The sequence below is a fragment of the Seriola aureovittata genome, chromosome 5 (genome assembly GCF_021018895.1).
Source record: "Seriola aureovittata isolate HTS-2021-v1 ecotype China chromosome 5, ASM2101889v1, whole genome shotgun sequence".
Lineage (NCBI taxonomy): Eukaryota > Metazoa > Chordata > Actinopteri > Carangiformes > Carangidae > Seriola > Seriola aureovittata.
This window is the reverse complement of record NC_079368.1, coordinates 1,436,666-1,456,258: the sequence shown is the minus strand read 5'-3', so window position 1 is coordinate 1,456,258 and position 19,593 is coordinate 1,436,666. Positions and strand designations below refer to the sequence as shown.

At 41.2% G+C, this 19,593-nt stretch overlaps 1 protein-coding gene across 8 annotated transcripts in view; it reads right to left on the bottom strand.

Annotated features, from left to right (window-relative positions):
- cacna1ba (calcium channel, voltage-dependent, N type, alpha 1B subunit, a) overlaps positions 1–19,593 on the bottom strand; it is a 161,479-nt gene that overhangs the window by 51,439 nt on the left and 90,447 nt on the right. For 4 of the 8 annotated variants that reach the window (XM_056376769.1, XM_056376765.1, XM_056376764.1 and 1 more), the window contains exons 15-23: positions 14,253–14,325; positions 14,048–14,165; positions 13,873–13,940; positions 12,790–12,896; positions 8,039–8,104; positions 5,939–5,974; positions 4,331–5,110; positions 2,558–2,751; positions 1,011–1,131 (exon numbers count right to left, since the gene is read on the bottom strand). In XM_056376769.1, the coding sequence (XP_056232744.1) occupies positions 1,011–1,131; positions 2,558–2,751; positions 4,331–5,110; positions 5,939–5,974; positions 8,039–8,104; positions 12,790–12,896; positions 13,873–13,940; positions 14,048–14,165; positions 14,253–14,325 (1,563 nt within the window). The remainder of the gene's footprint in view (positions 1–1,010; positions 1,132–2,557; positions 2,752–4,330; positions 5,111–5,938; positions 5,975–8,038; positions 8,105–12,789; positions 12,897–13,872; positions 13,941–14,047; positions 14,166–14,252; positions 14,326–19,593) is intronic. The other 4 variants (XM_056376770.1, XM_056376768.1, XM_056376767.1 and 1 more) reach the window with 2 other exon arrangements.

Below are 19,593 nucleotides of genomic sequence, written 5' to 3'. Positions count from 1 at the left end.
TGTGCTGCAGTCAAACACACCCTGACCTCAAAAGTAAAGGTGACCTCATCAGCACTCAAGTCAGCAGAGAGCCTGAACCTAATGCTGCCACTGTTCCTGTTAATGTCCGGCATGTAGACCAGCTACCACTGTCTTCTGTGTGTGTGTTGGTATAGATCATTGACAGTGTGTGAAGGTTTAGAAGTACACTTAGGGGATGGACACTGGTAGGGAGAGGAATTGGTCTCTTGAGGAGGTGCAGTTTACTGGTTTTAGTAGGAGGGAAAGCAGAGAGATATCTATATGATGATATGCTAGTTTAGAGATCATTCAAGCACCTTTCATACAGATCAGTGCAGTTCCAAGTCCTTCACACATAACTGATGAGATGACAATAAGACATAACAAGTGATATAATTAAATAAAGGAGTGGCTATCACCCAGTCTCTGAAGGGTCTGACTTCCACAGCATGTTGGAGGTCCTACAACAAGGGACTTTAAGCAGCGGTTGAGGGGACAGCTACATGATGCAATGACGTTTTTGTCATATTTGATACTGTCAGGTTGTTTACATTTAATAATACCATTAGTAGTTTTATGTATTATGAGTGTATTTGTTAAAGATATCTGATAATCTGACAGATTTTTCCAGTTAATTCATAGACATGCCAGACAAACTGTTGTTAACCTCCATCATCCCTCTCTGTTACTTCAGCACCAAGGACGCTGTCCTTGGTGCTGAAGTAACAGACTGATTTATACAAACTCCTCATCTGATTTTAAATTGTCTCTAAAGCAAATATCAAGAGGTCTCAGGTCAGTTTAAGAAACATATTGTAGCAATGTTCAGAGCGACCTCGGTTTCTTGAAGTAGTGTAGTAGCTGTTGTTAGAGTTAAATGTTGCTTAGTGATCTTTGATATCCATCACTACGGCAACACGTTGGAATGTATAGGGGTGCCAGAGCCATCACTTCAACCATCGCTGCTTAAAGTCCCAAATATGTGGAAAGAGCAGGTTGGGGCGACTCACGGGTTTGTCTGTCCAAAGATGAACATGGAGCTGTAAGGCAGGATAGGTTTGGGTCCGCTTTGACCTAGATCCTCCAGAGTCTTCTCATTAACGGGCATTGTCTCACAGTCAATACTGTTCACTGTGAAGACAGATAGTTCACTTCAGCAATAATCTCAGACACAGCATAGTGGCACTGAACAGCATTGAACCCCCAGCATTCATCATCTATTTGACTGTCCTCAAAACACAACAGGAAAATAAATGAGATCTGTTCTTGGCACAGTCTGATACAGTGAGAGACTCTTTATCGTTACCATTTAACCAAAGTCAGCCTGTCTACGATACACAAGCAAGCCTCAACTATTTGTTTTGAATGGAAGTTGTCAGTCTCCTAGAGTTATATGTGGTGGTCCTGGCAGTGTATACGCAAGTATTGGATCAAAGTATTTGACACAAAGTCTCAGCCCCTGTTGAACCATCTGAAACCCCTGTTTTACCCTGGGTTACACTTGTGCTCCAGACTCATATGAAGACCTTTAAGTTGCTTGATTCTTCCTGTGGAAATGTATGGATTAGAGTCATCTTTTACTTTGTGACAGGTAGAAAATAGAATCACTGCCTCGTGGTTGTATGTATGCCTCTGCCAACCAGTCAAGTATCAGGAAACATGGTCAAAGTCTCTCCTTCCTGAGTTACAGTGTTGAATAATGGTCTTAAGTGTATTTACATTACATTATGATGTTATAAAGTTGACCTTCGACCTTCTGGATATAAATGTTATGACTTGGTGATTTTATTCTATTAGACATTTGTGCTCATAAATAGTGTATGAATTATTTAGTTGTTGCCAAAAAGGAATTTTGTGAGGTCATAGTGACCTTGACCTTTGACCACCAAATTCTAATCAGTTCAAGTAGATGTTTGTGCCAGATGTAATGAAGCGTTACTGATGGTTATGTTATTTTATGTAACCTTTTTCATGTTAATATTATTTATTTTTTCAACTCACTATAATAACTTCTTTTATTTTTGTCTTTCAGGGGAGATGTGAAGCTGCTGCGGCTGTTGCAGCAAACAGAAAATTTAACAGCTGTGAATGAGGAAATGAATTATTGAGAAAACTCTTGGCACAGACATGGACTCCACGTCCCTCACAGTCCAAGGATGGAGCAGATCTTGTCAGTGTGAACTGCAAGACGACAGCTCAACCTTCCACAGAAATGCTTATTTAAACCCTTTGTTAAATACACTATTTAGCAATGGTGTCAGGATGCTGGTCTCAGCCCTGTACACCTGCTTGCATTATTTAGTTTGTTTTGTTTTTTCATCCTTTCTTTTTTGCCATTTTCCTTCCCTTATCTGCTAAATTTCTCATGTCTTTAAACTTGAACTACGTAAATAGAGTTCAGAAAACTGGCACTGACAGTGTCAGGAGCACCTACATGTTCCCACCTCACCTCGCGCTTGTCACAGTAAGTGATTTCTCCTCTGTACATATTTTAACTGTGGCTAAGAACGGAAGTCCTCTCTGTCATATTACTGTATGTGTGCAGCTTGCTACTGACTTTGCATGAGCATGGTTTCTCCAGGCGGGGAGGTGACAGTCACAGGAGGGATGTGGATGGAGCTTTGGCCGGTTCGCCTGACGTTCCTCTGGTTGTCCGAGTCCTCTGGTCGGTCAGGAGGCCAGTTGGCCCCTCCAGAGCCCTGCTGGGGGGAGATGGCTAGGGACTCCCCCTCTGACTCACCACACCTATCCCTAGATCAGAGACAGCATCTTAGATATTAATGTCTCATGCTTGAGTCCTGGTGGGTAAACAATGATTGTTTCACACAGAGTTAGACAGTCCAGCTCTGACAGACGGGTCTGGTGTCAGTGTGAGACAGACGCCTGGTTCCGACCTGGCACTAACATGTGTCTCAGATGATCCAATCACAAGTGGACAGCTTCTCTCTTCTATGTTAAACTCATTTCAGAGAAGAACTATCTGAGAAGAACGGTCCGTTGTCGTGAACACAAATAAGTGCACACACTCTGTGCCACTGTGCACTCAAACATGAACAACATTCTCACACATAAAAGCAACAATGGAGCGTGTCGGTGGTTCACCTGGTGAGGACAAACCATTAAATTCAGTCCTTACCGCAGCGACACAGGTTCAAATCCAGCCTGTGCTGTTTGCTGCACATCATCCCCTCTCTCTCCTTCTCCCAGCTCTCCTGTCTCTCTCTCACTAATAACTAATAACACTAACTAAAAATGAATGCAGCGATGCCTGCATGAAAGAGGAGTACTGTCATCCATTCATCACTTTTTTACAAAGTGCTGCATGAATGAATGAAGCCACTTTCTGTTCTGCTTCAGTTGGGATCAAACCCATGTCTCACAGGTCGCAGGTATAAATTCTACCATCCTTAAAATGATTTCAGACCTCTGGCAAATCAGTTAGTGCTCATTAATATGTATTGATATTAAACCTATTGTTGATGAATATACCTCATAAATCATGACACTGCTCTCCACTACATGTAAATACAGAAGCTGCTTTTAATAATAAAAAGTATCGGTATCTGTGATTCAGGCCCTGTATCACTTGGTATCAGATCGAAAAGGAATTTTGTGCTGTGGCCCTTTAATGTTTCTCCACAGGCAATCCATATGCAAATAAACACGTATCATTTCTGTTTGCAAAGAACACATGGATTGTTGTTTTTAGCCAGTTTGACTATGACAGACAGGTATGTAGAGAGAGAGAGAGAGAGAGAGAGAGAGAGAGAGAGAGAGAGAGACCAGGATGAAGTGAGTCAATCAATGTTCTCTAGGATGAAATAAGATTTGACTCATTTGAAATAGTAAAAAAATAGAAAATCAGTCGTGGCGGTCAGTGATGACATTGTGGTTAGGCGCCATAAATAAATCAATGTATGGGAAACAGTGGATTGTGCTACTTGTCACCACTGTCTGTGACACTTTGTTTGACTCAGCAAAAACTGATGACTAAACATTTACAGACCAGTAGAAACACCATGGGACATTTCACACTGTGAGCTCGCTGCAGAATGAGAGGAAGTCAAGGTTTCATAGTAAATGCAGATCCAACATATTTGATCCAGTTTTGTTTTCTTTCTAAAAGGAAAAAGCTCCTAAAAATATTCAGCACAGTGATACTTCTACATCTTAGATTTCAATTTAATCTTCCATCTAAATTAAGTTCAAAAGTTAGTTAATGTCTGTTTTTTGAGATCTGTAGTGATGAACATGTGAGAACCACAAACCTCATCAGGCATTTGAGTTCACTGATAGTAAAGATTAAAGAGTATTTGGATGCTTAGACCACCTGTGACATTGGCTCCTCTCTCTCTCATTGAACTCCTCTCCCTCAGCGGTGGATTGGCCCCTGGATCCATGAGTCCGATGTCTCCTCCTCTCTCCGTTGGCACCGCTGTCTCCTCTGGAGTTAACATCCCCGTCCCTGTGAGAACTACATCCATCTTTGTGTCGGGATCTTCGCTCTTCCCTCCCTCCACTGTTCACTGTCCCGTTGCCCCCTCGGGACTGGCGGTGTGAGTGATGATGGCGATGTTCTCTCTCTGGCCTGACACCTCCACCTCCGCTGTCGTCCACTGAGCTCTGATGGTGATGCTTCCTGCCTCCCTCTCGGCTACGGGATCTCTCGTTCTTCCCCTCTTTGCCGCGGCTGCCGTCGTGGTCTTTGGAGCGGCTGTGATGGACGTGGTGTCGACCCCCAGTGTCGCCATTATCGTTTGTCTCGTCTCTCATTCTGGTCCGGTCCCTGTCTCTGTGGCGGTGGTGGCGGCGAGGCTGGTGGGTCACAGGAGGGTCAGCGGCGGTCTCAGCCTCCTCGGGCACACAGGGCTTATGATGGTGGTGCTGGTGGCCGCCCAACAAAGGCCTGTCACAGGGCTCAACAAGCAGCGGCCGGTCGTGGTGGCTCTTCATATCGGGCCGGAGGTGGAGGGCCGAGGACAGGCGGAGACGCTCCTCAGGCTCCAGCTCGCTGTACAGGGCCTCACAGCTCGCCCAGTTTTGCCTCCTCAGCTGATTGGCCCTCTGCTCCCAAACTGACATCGTCTTCATTGACTTCTGCTGCTCCTTACTGGGGGAGAACCAGAAGAACAGGACAAATCACAACCACTGGAACATTGATATTACAATATAATACTGTTAACACTGAGTTTTTTCACTTCACATCATTTCTACACAGGACAGCAGCATTTCCAATGGATACATTGACAGGCATGGTTCCCTTTGAGGTGTGACACATTCACTGTGTATGCACTTTATAGTTCATGACTTCATGGCACATAAAACCAGCAGTAGGTCCCTACATGCTTGGATGATTTACAGTATGACCAAGGTGCACTGCGTTCAACTATCACAGTCTACTGTGGAGAGCACCTGAAAAACAGCCAAGCATGGCCTCATCACCATGCTCTGACATGCAACTGTTTTCTGTCAATGTCTGTGTAATACAGTATTTGTGAAATGGCTGAACGCATGCACTAACAACAGTGCTATCTCTTCACGTGTGATGATGCCATCGTTTAATGCGGCATCTCATCAAATCATTCAAATCAGTTCACTGCACAGATTAGTAACTGAAAATAACTTTATCCAATGTTCTCAGTGCTCCATTGTCTTAAAGTTATACTCTTCATACTCATCTTAGAAATGCACTGCACTCTTCAGAACTCCTGCTAAGAGGCGGATGGACAACATCAACATTGGACTGGGAGAAGCCCGTAACATGGTGTGCATGAGAACAATGCAGGGCAGGTCTGTTTTGTTTATGCAGTTCTTGTGTTCAAGGATGTAAATAATGAGAATATGATTATGTATGTTCTAATGCATGTAATCATCATCATCATCATCATCATCATCATCATCATCATCCACCACCTTGCTAGCAGGCGGTTGGGTTTACCTCAGGTATTGATGGACTGGGGTGCAGACATAACTCCTACAAACACATAAAGGGAGCAACATTGAAGCAAACAGAGGGAAAGAAGGAACTTCAAATGGACAGAAACAAGTTACAGACAGAAGCACAGAGGGGCAGATAAGCTTCAGAAAAATGACAACAAGTACAGTAGAGATGGAAAATTATACAAAAACCCAAAACAAATAGTTTTTGCAGCGAGGGAGCAGGGAAATAATGAAACACTCACTGCAGACCTGTGCTATTCGTGTTAAAGAGCTCTGTGGTGTTTGGCTGGACTAATAGTTCTCTGTCACAGTGTTAGTGTCAGTGTCTCACTACAGGACACGCCTCTCCGCACAGTAACCTACAGTGTGGAGGGGCATATCCTATACTGAGACATCACACTACTCAGAGAGCCAGAGTTACACAAGTGCCACAAGTCAACAATGTGTGACTATTTACCTATTTACAGGTGACTGTGTGACAGGTGTGTGTATGTACCTGCTGCTGAAACCTTACAGTTTATTTTTAGCCTTGGTTTCAGTGGAGTGTGTTTAAACTGCACAGCCAAATAATTCCAGTCTCTCCCCCTCAGTCATTAGTTCTTGAGAGGACGTGTCAAATTTACACAAATTAAATTACAGTTCGAACAAATCCTCAACAACAATTTGCACTAAAGCTGCTTTATAATTAGAGAGTGATGATGAGTGATCTGATCTGAGACCAGCCCCTTCCTGCTTGCTGAAACTGTAGCAACTTCCCAAAGGAAACTCTTAGTGGTAAAGTCCAAGGAATCTAGTAAATATTATTGTTAATGCCTAATCAATGTATTTACAAAGACACCTTAATTAAATTCACAGCTTTCAACTATTTCGTCACGGTTATAGTTTAGTAAGGCTTCATTTAGTATTCCTGTTGCATTTAAAGATACTTTTACTTATTGTCGACAAATCCAATGAAAAGACAACAAAACCCTACCCTGTCAGTATAGGTTCATTGGTTCCTATTGAAGACATAAATCTTTAAACTTCACAAATATATAGTTTCATTTTTTTTTTTATGATTGGTAATTTCTAGTAAATTTTAGTAAAAAACTACTGGTCCTTGTAGTTTTGCAGCCTGGTACAAAAACAGTTTTGGTCTCTAGAGCTAATTTCCTCCTTCAGGAAAACTTTTTATATAAATCACCTGTTTACATTTCATTAAGGACTAAAGTTATAGAGAATTGAGGGCGTGGCCTCTTTTAGTGACAGGTGGGTGAGCATATGCTTCCCACAAACCAGCATGCACCTAAGCCTCAGCTCCACACAATGCCCCTCCTCTTTACCCATATTTGGATTAGCTGGGGGTTAGGGGTGGAGTCAGACACTGCCAAGATGGTGACGGTGGAGCAGCTCACTCTGAGCTTCAAAATCGCTCTTCAAAAACCTGTGGGTGACGTCACAGAGACTAGGTCCATCTTTATTTACACTCTATGATTTTCAGTGTGTTCTCACTGATGTTCTTTCATGGGAATTGTTGACAATATGAAAAATATTTCTCCTGCTTTAAGCTTTAATGAGAGTTTCATTCCACTAGTTTTTACTATCAGCCTTCGTCATTCTGACTCATTACAAATAAGACTGAATGACTCAACAGCTGCTGTGTCCAGCTTCTAGTCACTCAGCATCTGTCTGTGTTTCTACTTAGCAGTTCTTCATCTGTAATAATGTACAACACGCATTTACAACCAGCTTGGGAGATGAATCATATCACACACAGTATGAACAATGATATGCAGTATCTTGAGATCAAAAAAGAATTCTCAGACAGGATGCTGATCACACACAGTCAGATACCATGACCACTGAAACACAAACTGGTGACCCTTGCTGATCACAGGGAAATAATAAAAACAGAACAGAGGAATGGAAATACTGAAACACACACGCAACTCTGTCACAAGATGTGAGCACGGAGGAGCTGTCATGTTCTTCTGGACAATTCACACAGAAAGATGAGATGACCGCACCAGGAGAAGGTAGGGTGTAGCAGCAGAGCAGGAGCGATGGAAGAGGGGCAATGGGAGGATTTAGAAATTGTATCAGAGAGGTAATAACTCACAGTGAGTTAACGCTGCAGATGGATGAGCTGCTAGAATGCGCGTTACCTCGACTGCGTGTTAGAAAACTGCACATGCACAAAACAAAAATGGGGGAGGGGGGGACATCATATAGGATGAAGTCAGGGAAACAGCCAGACACCATTCAACATTTCTCTGCTTTCTCTTTGTCCTTTAGCCTCCCATCACATTTCAGTGCAATGAACAGTAAAAGCTCAGAAACACAAAACTGAGACTGAATCAAAAAGGAAATGTCACACAAATGGGCTGTTGGGCACATTTTGGCTGCCATGGTGACAGCAGTCAGTCTGATTTCACTAGATTCAGGTTTTGCTTACAATTCAGGGAAATACTTTTAAAGCGCAGTTATGAGACAGGAGGGTTTCACTGAAATCTATTAACGACCAACATTTCACTATGACTGCTGATGCAAAAGGCAAATCAAATTTAAGAGGTCTGGATAAAGAATAATTTCATGGGTGGAGCTGAAACAAAAACACTGTAATATCGGAGCTCGTTGCAGCAGCTAAGTACAGTATTATTGTCCTATCATAGGCAATCATGTTAAGTCCATTGATCCATTGAAATCTATTGATGGGAGACAAGATGAACTTGGCTCCCTTGGACTAGAAACTTGGTATCATCACTGTGGCTTCATTGATGACAAAATGGCGCACTGTATTTTAATGTGTAAGACATCTTTTAGATTTAGAGTTCATTTAACTGGACCCACTGCAAGTGCAACTGGTTTGAATTATGGGCCAGAACTTCCACTGACACTGATTCCCTTTTTCCACCAAAATGATCAAGTATAAGCAGATTTATTAAACACGGGTAAACTCGCTAATAAAAGCCGATTGTCTCCTTTTCCACTGCCAGTTGAGTTTGTCTTTCTCTTCGGACTGAGGACACACACAAGTAACGCAAGTAGTGATGTCATCACATGCACTTACAGAGCACACACACAGATGCAGTGGAGAGAGAGTGAGCGGCTAGCCGCTGTGCAAACTGATAAGAGAGATCTGTCACGTCTTGTCCTCGGGTTGTGTCAGTGTCAGAGCCTCCGCGTGAGACGCTTCAATCAGTGATTGTTTTTAAAACTTATTTCAGAGCTGCAGCTCACTCTTTCATCTCAGAGCGCAGTGTTGTTGTTGTCGGCCACTTTTTGGCAGCTAAGCAAGCCGAAAACACAACACTGATATATTATCACCTTATCATTAACGTGCTATGGCGAACGTGTCAGCAGTGGCCTATTTACACATATCCGACTGTATCCAATGTGCATTTTTACTTTTAGCTCTGTTTTGGTCTCCAACAACTTCTGAGAAAAAATTCTCGTTCTTTAATTGTTAAATGCTCCACTGTGTTCACTTATTAACTCTCTTCTCTAACTTTGTCCGTCTGTTGTTTTGTTGTGCTGGGCAGGTCGTGCACAGTGGGTTTATCAGAGCTGTTACACAACTTCCTGTCTGTCTGCCTGCCTGTAGTTGATAATCCATCCATTATCCACACCGCTTATTCCTGAGGGTCATGGTGGGCGTTGGATCTGATCCTTGCTCACATTGAGCTGACACACAGAAACAGACAACCACCCACACTGACATTCACACCCACAGGCAATTTAGACTAGTCATTTATGCAAACCTGCATTCTTTGGACTGTAGAAAGACAAACCAGACAAACTATGCTAAAGCTATGAAGTAAAAGATGCTTAAAAGCTCCATAAAGCTGAAGGGAACTGGAGAGTCAAGTGGCAATTCTCTGTGGATTCTCTTCTTACATTGCACATTACCATTTTATCTATTGTTTATGGAAAATACTGATCAGTTAAGGTCACTGCAGATTGTTGTGTTTGTTGTTATGTTCACTGTATTTTGATCAAATTTCCCTTCTTCACACTTCAAAGCCACACACCTACTTAAAGTCAACTTAAGTCTTGTTGTTTTAAAGGAGCTATTTGTAAGTTTTGCTTTTGCTACATAGCAAGCATTAGCATTAGCAGCTGTTATTTCTTGTTTTGCATCTATGTCTATCACTTCTTTTCTTCTAATGAAGTTAGCATGCTAACCAGCTAGCCCACAATTTGTGGCAGGACTCTGCATTGTGTAAATATTTTAAAATGGAAAGTGATTGTAGTCCAACAGCTACTTTGCGAGCATTTCATGAGGCGGCAGTAAGAGAACTGAGTTCAATACTATCAATTTGATATGGCATCTAAAAAATAAACACTCAAGGGAACATAGTGAGTTCACTCAGCTAACTCAGACAGAGGGACAGACACTGGAGAAGGAGAGAGAAATTTCGTTGAGACAGCAGGAGACCAAAAAAATTACAGAGCGGATCATTGAATTAATCGCTTTGGATCATCAGGCCATCGTGGCGGTAGAGAACACTGGTTTTTGCCAACTTTTGGAGCCATGGTGCACCCTCCCCTCTCCATACTGCCCTACCAGAGCTTTACAACAAGGTTTGTGACCATCTACAAGACCTTTTATCAGACAGCTTTTGGCCTTACCACAGATATTTTCGCCTTGTCATTGCTTTGCTTCACTGCACATGATGGACTCCACTTATGATTTAAAAATAATAAAAAACATTAAGGAATTAATTAAGGCTTCAAGATTTTTTTATGCATTGCAGAGCTATTCAATTGTCAAGCATATACATGGTCTTAATTTTAATAATTTCAGTGTATTTGAGGTGTGCAGAGTATCAGATCAGGGCTCAGTGCGTCTGAAGCTCTTGACAAGACTGCTAAGTAAACAACTGTTAATGCTAACGTTGGTTATGTAGCTATAGTAAAACTTCAATTGTGTAGTGTTACTTTGTCCAAATTTTCTTCATTGCCATTCAGCCACTTAGATATATGATGAGCTCCAAAAACTCTGAGGTTCAACTCCACCAATGAGATTATTCATGCCTTGGGAAGAACAACCTTCTGTTTGTGTTACACAACCTTTATGTTCACAAATGAGCCTTAACAGTAAATACATAACAACACAGTTCGTTACAGAATGCAGAGCACTATACAGACCATGTTGCCGTTCCTCTACAGACACACAACAGTATCTGTAGAAGAACAGCAAAGGAGAGTTTACAACAACGTCATATTTAAGGTTCGGTACATTTTATGTTGATTGCTATAAACAAAAATAATGAAACAAGGATAAACTAAACTAACAGGAAGTAAAACAATACAATGACTACACCAATAAATATATGAAATATTAGTTAACATTTTATTATACCCTATGATATACTGCATGGAGAGTCTACAGTAAGTCCATCATTAGCCATGTGAAAAATTTTACAACAGCTTAAATGTTGTTGCTTGTTCTGAAAAGCGTTTCGTTAAATATCTGTCAATCCCAATATCATACATGCTGGTGGTTGTATGCCAAACTATAACTGGATATCATGAATATACTGGCTGTTTAAGGGGGTGTAAATCTATCTGTCTTTTAACTTGTGAGTAGTGTTTTGTCTGCTGACATTGTGATGTTTCTACGGCAGAGGTCATTTGGGAGAAACAGACCTGAGGCCTGTACACTGAAGCAGGATCTGAGGTTATTGAGGTAACTTCAGGTTTAACTCTGGGTTTTCAGTCCTATGACGGTGGCTCACTTGTTACTGGGGTAAATCACCATGGTAACTGATGCTAAACTCCTAACCTGCTCATGGCAGGTTAACTTCAGAGGATCAGATCAAAACCTGTCAACAGTCAAACTACTGAACAATCAGATACCTGGAAAAACTGAGTCATCATTCCTATAAGATCCTGACAGGGACAAAAAACTTAATCACAATAAAGTGATCAATAATAAAGATCAGTAGATATTTGTAAAGATCAGTGGATGGTTTTGACTGAGCTTCTAACAAACAGAGGAGAGTTTATCACTAAATAACTACATAATAACTATTCTAGCTTCATTTGACCTGAACACAGATTCTTTAATCTTCTTTAAACCAACAATGATCCACAAACTGTTTAATATGTCCATGATTATAAATGAACATTTCAGTCAGACTGACTCATCAAGCAGCAGAAAGTCTGATATTAACTTTAACTGTTTAATCTGCTTCACATGTTCATAACAGTTTGTTCATCATCAGATGAAAGAGAATACTCAGTAAGAAACTTACTGATAATTAATGCACTTCTTTACAATATATCTTCAGTCTGACCTTAATAATTACAATTTATTACTACTGTTTCTTTTTTGTCATGTGATCAAATTGGGTATGTTGAACCTGCTTCATAGTACAGGCCTCTGGGATGTGAGGAAGTTCATCAACATTATATTTTGTTTCAACACATGGTCGTGACCTGGGAAAAGAAACCCAAGAGCAAAATCAAACAGAGACTCTACATGAAGATATCATGAAAGAAAATTCGGACCATTTTGTTTCATAGAAATAAAGAGGAATCATAAGTATGTAGTGATGCTGACATTCTGCTATATTGTACTGAATTATTTAATTGTTCCGCATAGATAGCTGTTTTGTGTTTTTGCCTTTCTTCTGTATGTACAAGCAAAAAGACATCTGGGCACTGAATAACAGATGGAGGGAATAACATATTACATTTTTTTATCCTTGCACTGGTGAACTAGCTTTAGTGTGGGCAGCAAGTTAGCTGCAGAACAAACTCCTGAATCCCTGTGTTTTTCTCCTGTGGTTGTGTGCTGGGTCATAAAGTAAAAGAGCAAAGATTTCAGAACGCCGGAACAAACATTAGAAGAGGTTGACTTACGCTGTGATGGAAATGTTAGCAGCTGACATGGGGCTGACCTCCTTTACCTCCTTGGCCTTCTGGAGAGCAAGTTTCTTATTAATGGCCTCCTCTTGCTCCTCTTCATCCTGGACAGTATTTGCAAAAACATACATACAAACAGTACATACAGCAAGTCCTTTTTTTTACCAGTTTACCTGCTGTTTCACTTGCACTTTCCTGTTATGGAAAGCTGTTAATACTGTCAGTGAAACGCAACACTGTAGATGTTTCACATTAAACGTCTTTCGGCAGTTCAGTGGGTCCCATCCTACAATTTCCTGGTAGGTTTTTAATGTGAACTAGAATCACTGTTTCCTCCGCCAACCAGTCAAGTTACAGGAAATCTGTTCACAGTCTCTCCCCTGAGTTACAGAGTTTTAATAATGGCAAGAAGAGCTTCAGCAGGACATTATGATGTCATTATGACAGTTTAGTTGATCTTTGACCTTTTGGATATAAAATGTCATCACTTCATTTTATCGTAATAGACATTAGAGTTAAGTTGTGTCATAATTAGTGAATGAATTTGTTTCATGAGGTCACAGTGTGATAGAAGTAATGAAATTCCCTCTGGGCGCTCCTGATATATTGCATTCACGAGAACGTCACCTTGAACTTTGACCTTTGTCCGACAAAATCTAATCAGTTCATCTTTGAGCCAAAGTGAATGTTTGTGCCGAATCTAAACAAATTTACTCAAGGCGTTCTTGAGATACCACATTCAAGAGGCCAAAACCATGTTTTGTGAAGTTACCCTGACTTTGACCTTTGACCACCAAAAAGAGGACATTTGTGCTAATTTTCACAAGGTCAAAACCGAGTGTTGTGAGGTAACCATGACCTTTACCTTTGAACTTTGATCACCAGAATCTAATCAGTTCATCCTTGAGTCCAAATGAATGTTTGTGCTAAATTTGTAGCAGGTCCATCAAGGCATTACCGAGATATCGTGTGCATGAGAATGGGACTGATGGACAAAAGCAGTGGAAAGTGTCAGTTTCATTGTTCGCTCTGAAACCTTTATGAAGCCAGGATATCTCAAGCTATAAAGACATACTGCACCTTAGTGAGCTCCTGGGCATTTGCAAGGTTATCAACAGCAATGGCCAAGAAGACATTGAGGAGTGTGTCTGGTTATTTGTGGTTTCAGGAAAAAGTCAACTGACTGATAAACACAGAATCAATATTTACAATTCTTTCACAGAGCTATGAGGCTGTCTGAATCGATGGAGGATACAGTTTCCAAAGAGAGTGAGAACAATGAAGTAAATGGAGGAGAACATTCCCCCATGAACGCCCCCCTGTGACTCAATCCCGTGGTACATGACCGCGTTCCAGTCTTCTCCGGTTAGGATCTGCAGGGGAGACACTGGTTGGTTTCTAAGGCCAGTTCAGTGGTTCAAGCAGAGCAGGATAAAAAGCTGAATGGGGTTGACCTTTACCTGGAAGACCGTGAGAATCGCTGCTGGGAATGTGTCAAAGTTTGTTGTCGGCGTTTCATCTTCAAAATTAAACCTGAAGGGAGAAAAAATAAATAAATAAATGAATCAAATTCTAAAGCCACAACACACAACACGGTGACATTCACTCATCCACAGCAGCCTATTGTCCTCTCCATCAGCCTGCTGGACATTATTCCAGTGCAATATATGCCTAATATGTTTGTGTCATCTGAGCGCCTAGTCTGTGTGACCTTATGGCTGATCTCTTGAGTGTTTATTCCTCTCTAATGGATGACTTGTTCTAATGCTGACATTTTGTATTTCTGTCTGTCTACTGGGACCTAATTACATCTCCCTCCAATTTTAGGGATGCAAATGGAGAGGGCTGGAAATGGCAGCAGAATTTGTCTTGTGCTGTCTAAATCCATGAGAGCGTTTCCTCTGTCTGGATCTCATTAAAAGACAGACACAGAAAGGAGGGAGGGAAAGCTCCATTTGTTACAGAGGCCTGACAAATACTTTTTTATTTTTTATTCTAATTCTGTTCAGTTTTTCTCCCAATTCCAGGTTTCACTAGAATATTTTAACTTGTATACTGTATGTCCCACTATTTCTAAGAGCAAAGAGATGTTGTGGCTGAGCACTTCTACATGAAGCTCTCTCCATGTTTAGAATAAATAAGAAAATATTAGTTCTCATTTATTTTTCTCTAACCCTTTGAACTCTGGGCTTTTTTTGCTTAGAGACATCTCAGAGAAAGGTTAAAAAGTGTTATGCAATTTAATTTTTTTCCCTGTATGTCCACATATACATATACAATAAAAAGAAAAAGTCAGTATCACTTTATAACATGAAACATTATTCATTATAAGTCTTGTCAGCATATATGTTTAAAGGAGCTATTTGTAAGTATTGTTATTGCTACTTATCGAGTGTTAGCATTAACAGCTGTTTAGAAGTCCAGAAGAAACATTGAGTTCAGAAAAAACTTCATTCCTTTACTCACTGAGAGCGGCCACCAATGTTAACTCTTGTTTTGCCTCTACATTCTAAGCAAGTTAGCATGCTAATCAGCTAGCTCCCGACCAGTTGGCCGGTCTTGTAAATATCCGGAGGATGGATTATTTACAAATTTATTCATCTACCGCACAGATTTAATTTTGTCTGTTTTGTTAACCAGGCAGAACACTAAGAGACAAAAACAAACAAACAAGCAAACAAGACGGTCAGCTAGCAACCTCACAAGACCAGATTCTGCAACATCAGTCATATGCTGAATCACTAAGAAGGACTTTAAAATGCACAGGGCTGTACAGAAGGAAGAATGAGACTCATTTCTCACTGATGTCCAAAACGTCTTTTTTGACGTCTGCGTTATACGTCAAGAATTAGTTAAAGCTCATGACTAAATCACTAAAACTTGTGAAAGACAACCTGAGGCAATGAAACACAATGAAGAGTGGATTTGAGCAGGTTTGAGTGACATCTGTTTAAGTTAAGTATCCGTTTGTATATAGTATCCGTGAGTGGTACAGGTGCTTCACTTCAGCTCCGCCCCCCCACTTGCTCTGTCTCTATATCTTCTACAGGGACCAAATATGTGTTTTCATCCAGTCACATTTTCTTTCTAAACACAAATGTGGAGTTTAACTGGAGCACACTCACTCCACTAATCAGTTCAGATAGAAATCAAAGACTAACTGAACCCAAAATCCCTTTCCTCCTCCTCTGCTCAATTTGGGTTTCATTTGTGCTTTAATACTGCCATCTAATGGGCACTTAGACAAACACACCACATAAAATTAATATGTCAATTATGACTTAGTTTTATGTTACTCCCCTTTCCCCTTGACCAACTTGGGCTCGTAACATAATTTGGAACTCATCTGGGCTTTGAACCTGGGAGCTCTCACACAACCAGAATCATACACATAGGCCTAGTGCCTGCTACTGGGAGTCCAGGAAAGGTTAGAAAGACAAACACTTCACCTGTCTTTGGTACCCCCTCACTCACTCATGGGTCCAAGGAAGATAAAGTCCAAGTACGTCAGGCAGAGTTTGAGCTTCGTAACTGGAGTTAGCAGCAGAAACAGAGATAGCCCTCAGACTTAGAGAACTGGAGTTGAATTTGGAGGCAGAGAAAGAAATTAAAATACAGAGACCAGAGTTGCAAGCAAATGTCTCTGGCACACCTTTACAGCTCACAGTGGATTTTAATGTCTCCAATCTGTCAGCCGCTGATTCTCTAGCTTCGAATAGGCCTGCTCTTACTGTACCCATGTCCTCTCTAAGCCCAGGTTTTTTTGATGTCAGCAAACACATCGTATTGGTGCCTCCATTTCGAAAATCAGTAGTCGACACATATTTCAATGTGTTTGAGCATGTTGCTGCCTCACTGGCCTAAAGAAGTTTGGCCTTTGTTACTTCAGTGTAAATTAGTTGGTAAAGCCCAAGAGGTTTGTTCAGCTTTGTCCTTTGAAGATAGCTTGTAGTATGATGTTGTTAAGAATGCTACTCTTACTGCATTTGAACTTGTGCCTGAAGCATACAGATACAGTTTCGTAACCACATAAAAACAGCAAAACAAACCTTTGTGGAGTTTGCTAGAGAGAAGTTCACTCTCTTTGATAGATCGTGGTCTTCATGAACTAGTTCTACTGGCAGAGTTCAAAAACTGTGTGCCTGAGCAGACTATTGTGTATCTAAATGAGCAGAAAGTGTCTACACTAAAAGAGGCTGAAGTAGTATCTGATGAATTTGTATTGACACATGAAATTATTTTTTCTAGTCATCGTGACAACTCTTCTGCAAGGGACCCCTTTCAAAACAAAGTTGACCTTCAAATTTCTCAGCACAAACCACTGTCCTCTGCCCAAAGTCGGCTTCTACTGTCATAAACCTGGCCATGTTATTGATGAGTGAAGAGTGTTAAAACGCAAGCAATCATCTGAGGAAAGGAAACCAAACGGGGTAGGGTTGATATGAACTGTCCAACCTTAACCTTTGTAAACTCTTTATCTTTGACTGTATTTTCTCCTTAACAGGAAAGCCTGAAGATGAGCGGCCTGTAAGAATTTGAAGAGACACTGGTGGATCCCGGTCCTTGATCTTGTCAGATGTTGTGTCCTTGAGTGAAAAGTCCTCATGTCATGCCAGTGTTCTTGTTCAAGGTGTTTAAATGGGCTATGTCTAGCTCCTTTGCATCATGTACATGTTAAGTCATAATTTGTCAGTGGTTTCTTTGATGTTGCTGTTCCTTCCCCATAAAAGGTATAAACTTCATTATGGGAAATGACATTGCTCGAGGAAAAGTGAAACCTGTTCCAAAGGTGACTGAGATTCAACAATCAGATTCTCAACTGGATGAACTTTGTGAGACACCAACTGTTTTCTCTGCCAGTGTTCTTACTAGAGTCCAGTCTCATCGGTTGAAGGAAGAACCAGACCTGAGTGACACAATGTTGGCAGGGAGTACCACTGATGGTGTTTGCCATATGTGAAGCTAAGCAGGAATCCCTTGGTTTCACTCCCAATGACCTTGTCTTTGGTCATTCCATTCGAGGTCCTTTAAAGGTCCTGAAAGAACCTTCATGTCCTCTGAACAGTCTGTGATAACGAATGTTTTGGATTATGTTTCAGTTTCATGAGCACCTGCACCAGGTCCACTCGAAGAAAACTCTTTCATGCTCCCAGGGAAGAATGAAATGCCACTATGACAAGAAGGCTATTCCCAGATCTTTCAAACCAGGTGACCAGGTTCTAGTTCTTTTGCCAGCTTCTGGCTCAGTCCTCTCTGCTCGTTTTTCTAAAGTATCTGATGCTGACTATGTGATGACCCCAGATTGGAAGCGTCAAACTCTCCTGTGCCAAATTAACATGTTAAAACCTTCTATATCAGAGATAACCACTCTCCTGAGTCCGCAGAAAAAGCCTGCTCACCCTGATAGAAGCTGTTCCTGTGTCTTCCTCAGTGTCACTGTCCCTACAGCCGATAGTATGGATGAAGATGGTCTGGAGTTACGCGATGCCAGTCGGCAGTGTGCCAGGCTACTCAACTCTGAGGTACTGTCTGACTTGTCCACACTGCCTTACCCACCTAACTGATGAACAGAAGGCAGACATTAAGGCTCTTCTTCAGGCCTATCCAGCTCTTTTTGGTGATGCCCTCTCACACACAACAGTGTTAGAGCATGATATTAATGTTGGTAATGCATCACTGTGCCTACTGTATGAATCTAACAAAAGAAGAGGTTATGAAGAAAGAAGTAAAATTCGTCTTGGATAATGAGAACGGAGTTCTTCTTGTCTTTTAAGTCCCAAATCAGATGGCGGCTTTCACTTCTGCACAGATTTTGCTTCAGCCTTTTAAGATAGAGGTGGATGCCAGTGATGTGGGCTCTGGAGCAGTCCTCCATTAACAAGGAGTGTCTCATCCACTCCACCCCCATCACCCCTGGATCCTCCCTTCTTTTCGATGGAACTGCAGCTGATTAGTCACCTGGGTTATATAAGCATCTGAGGAGCAGCATTTCAACCTCTCTATGCCATGCTGCCTGTTGCCTGCCAGCCTACCTGTCTATATGATTTGTGTGATTTGTGAATGCACGTTCTGTGCCCACCAGTACTTTTTGTTTGGTAAATTTGTTTAAATTCTTGACTAAGAGGAAGCCAAGAAGCCTGTAGGGAAGAGCTGCCATTTTGTTTTAATCCCTCTTTTCTCCTGTTTTTGAGATGGTCAGGGAGGTCAGTGTTGTAAACTTTCTTCTTATGTTAGTTTTACATTTGTGTTTTTTTTTTGTTCTAAGTAGGATCATTCTGCTTGTTACTTTGGCCTTGGCTCTCCTTGACATTACACTGTGCTTTGTGTTGGCAATAAACCTTTGAAATCCTGAAACATCCTGAGACTCCTTCAAATTCAAATTCTCCCCTTTCCCCTACACCAACTTGATGTCGTAACAACGATATTGAAGTTACAAGTTTCTCAACAAGAAGTAGCCTATAAAAAAATGCAGATATTAATAATGTCAATAGCATATACACTCACCATCCACTTTTTTAGGTTCACCTGTTTAACTGCTCGTTAACGCAAATATCTAACAGGCCAATCACATGGCAGCAACTCAATGCATTTAGGCATGTAGACATGGTTAAGACGATCTGCTCAAGTTTAAACTGAGCATCAGAATGGGGAAGAAAGGTGATTTAAGTGACTTTGAAAGTGGCATGGTTGTTGGTGTCAGACGGGCTGGTCTGAGTATTTCAGAAACTGCTGATCTACTGGGATTTTCAGGCACGACCATCTCTACGGTTTTACAGAGAATGCTCCAAAAAAGAGAAAATA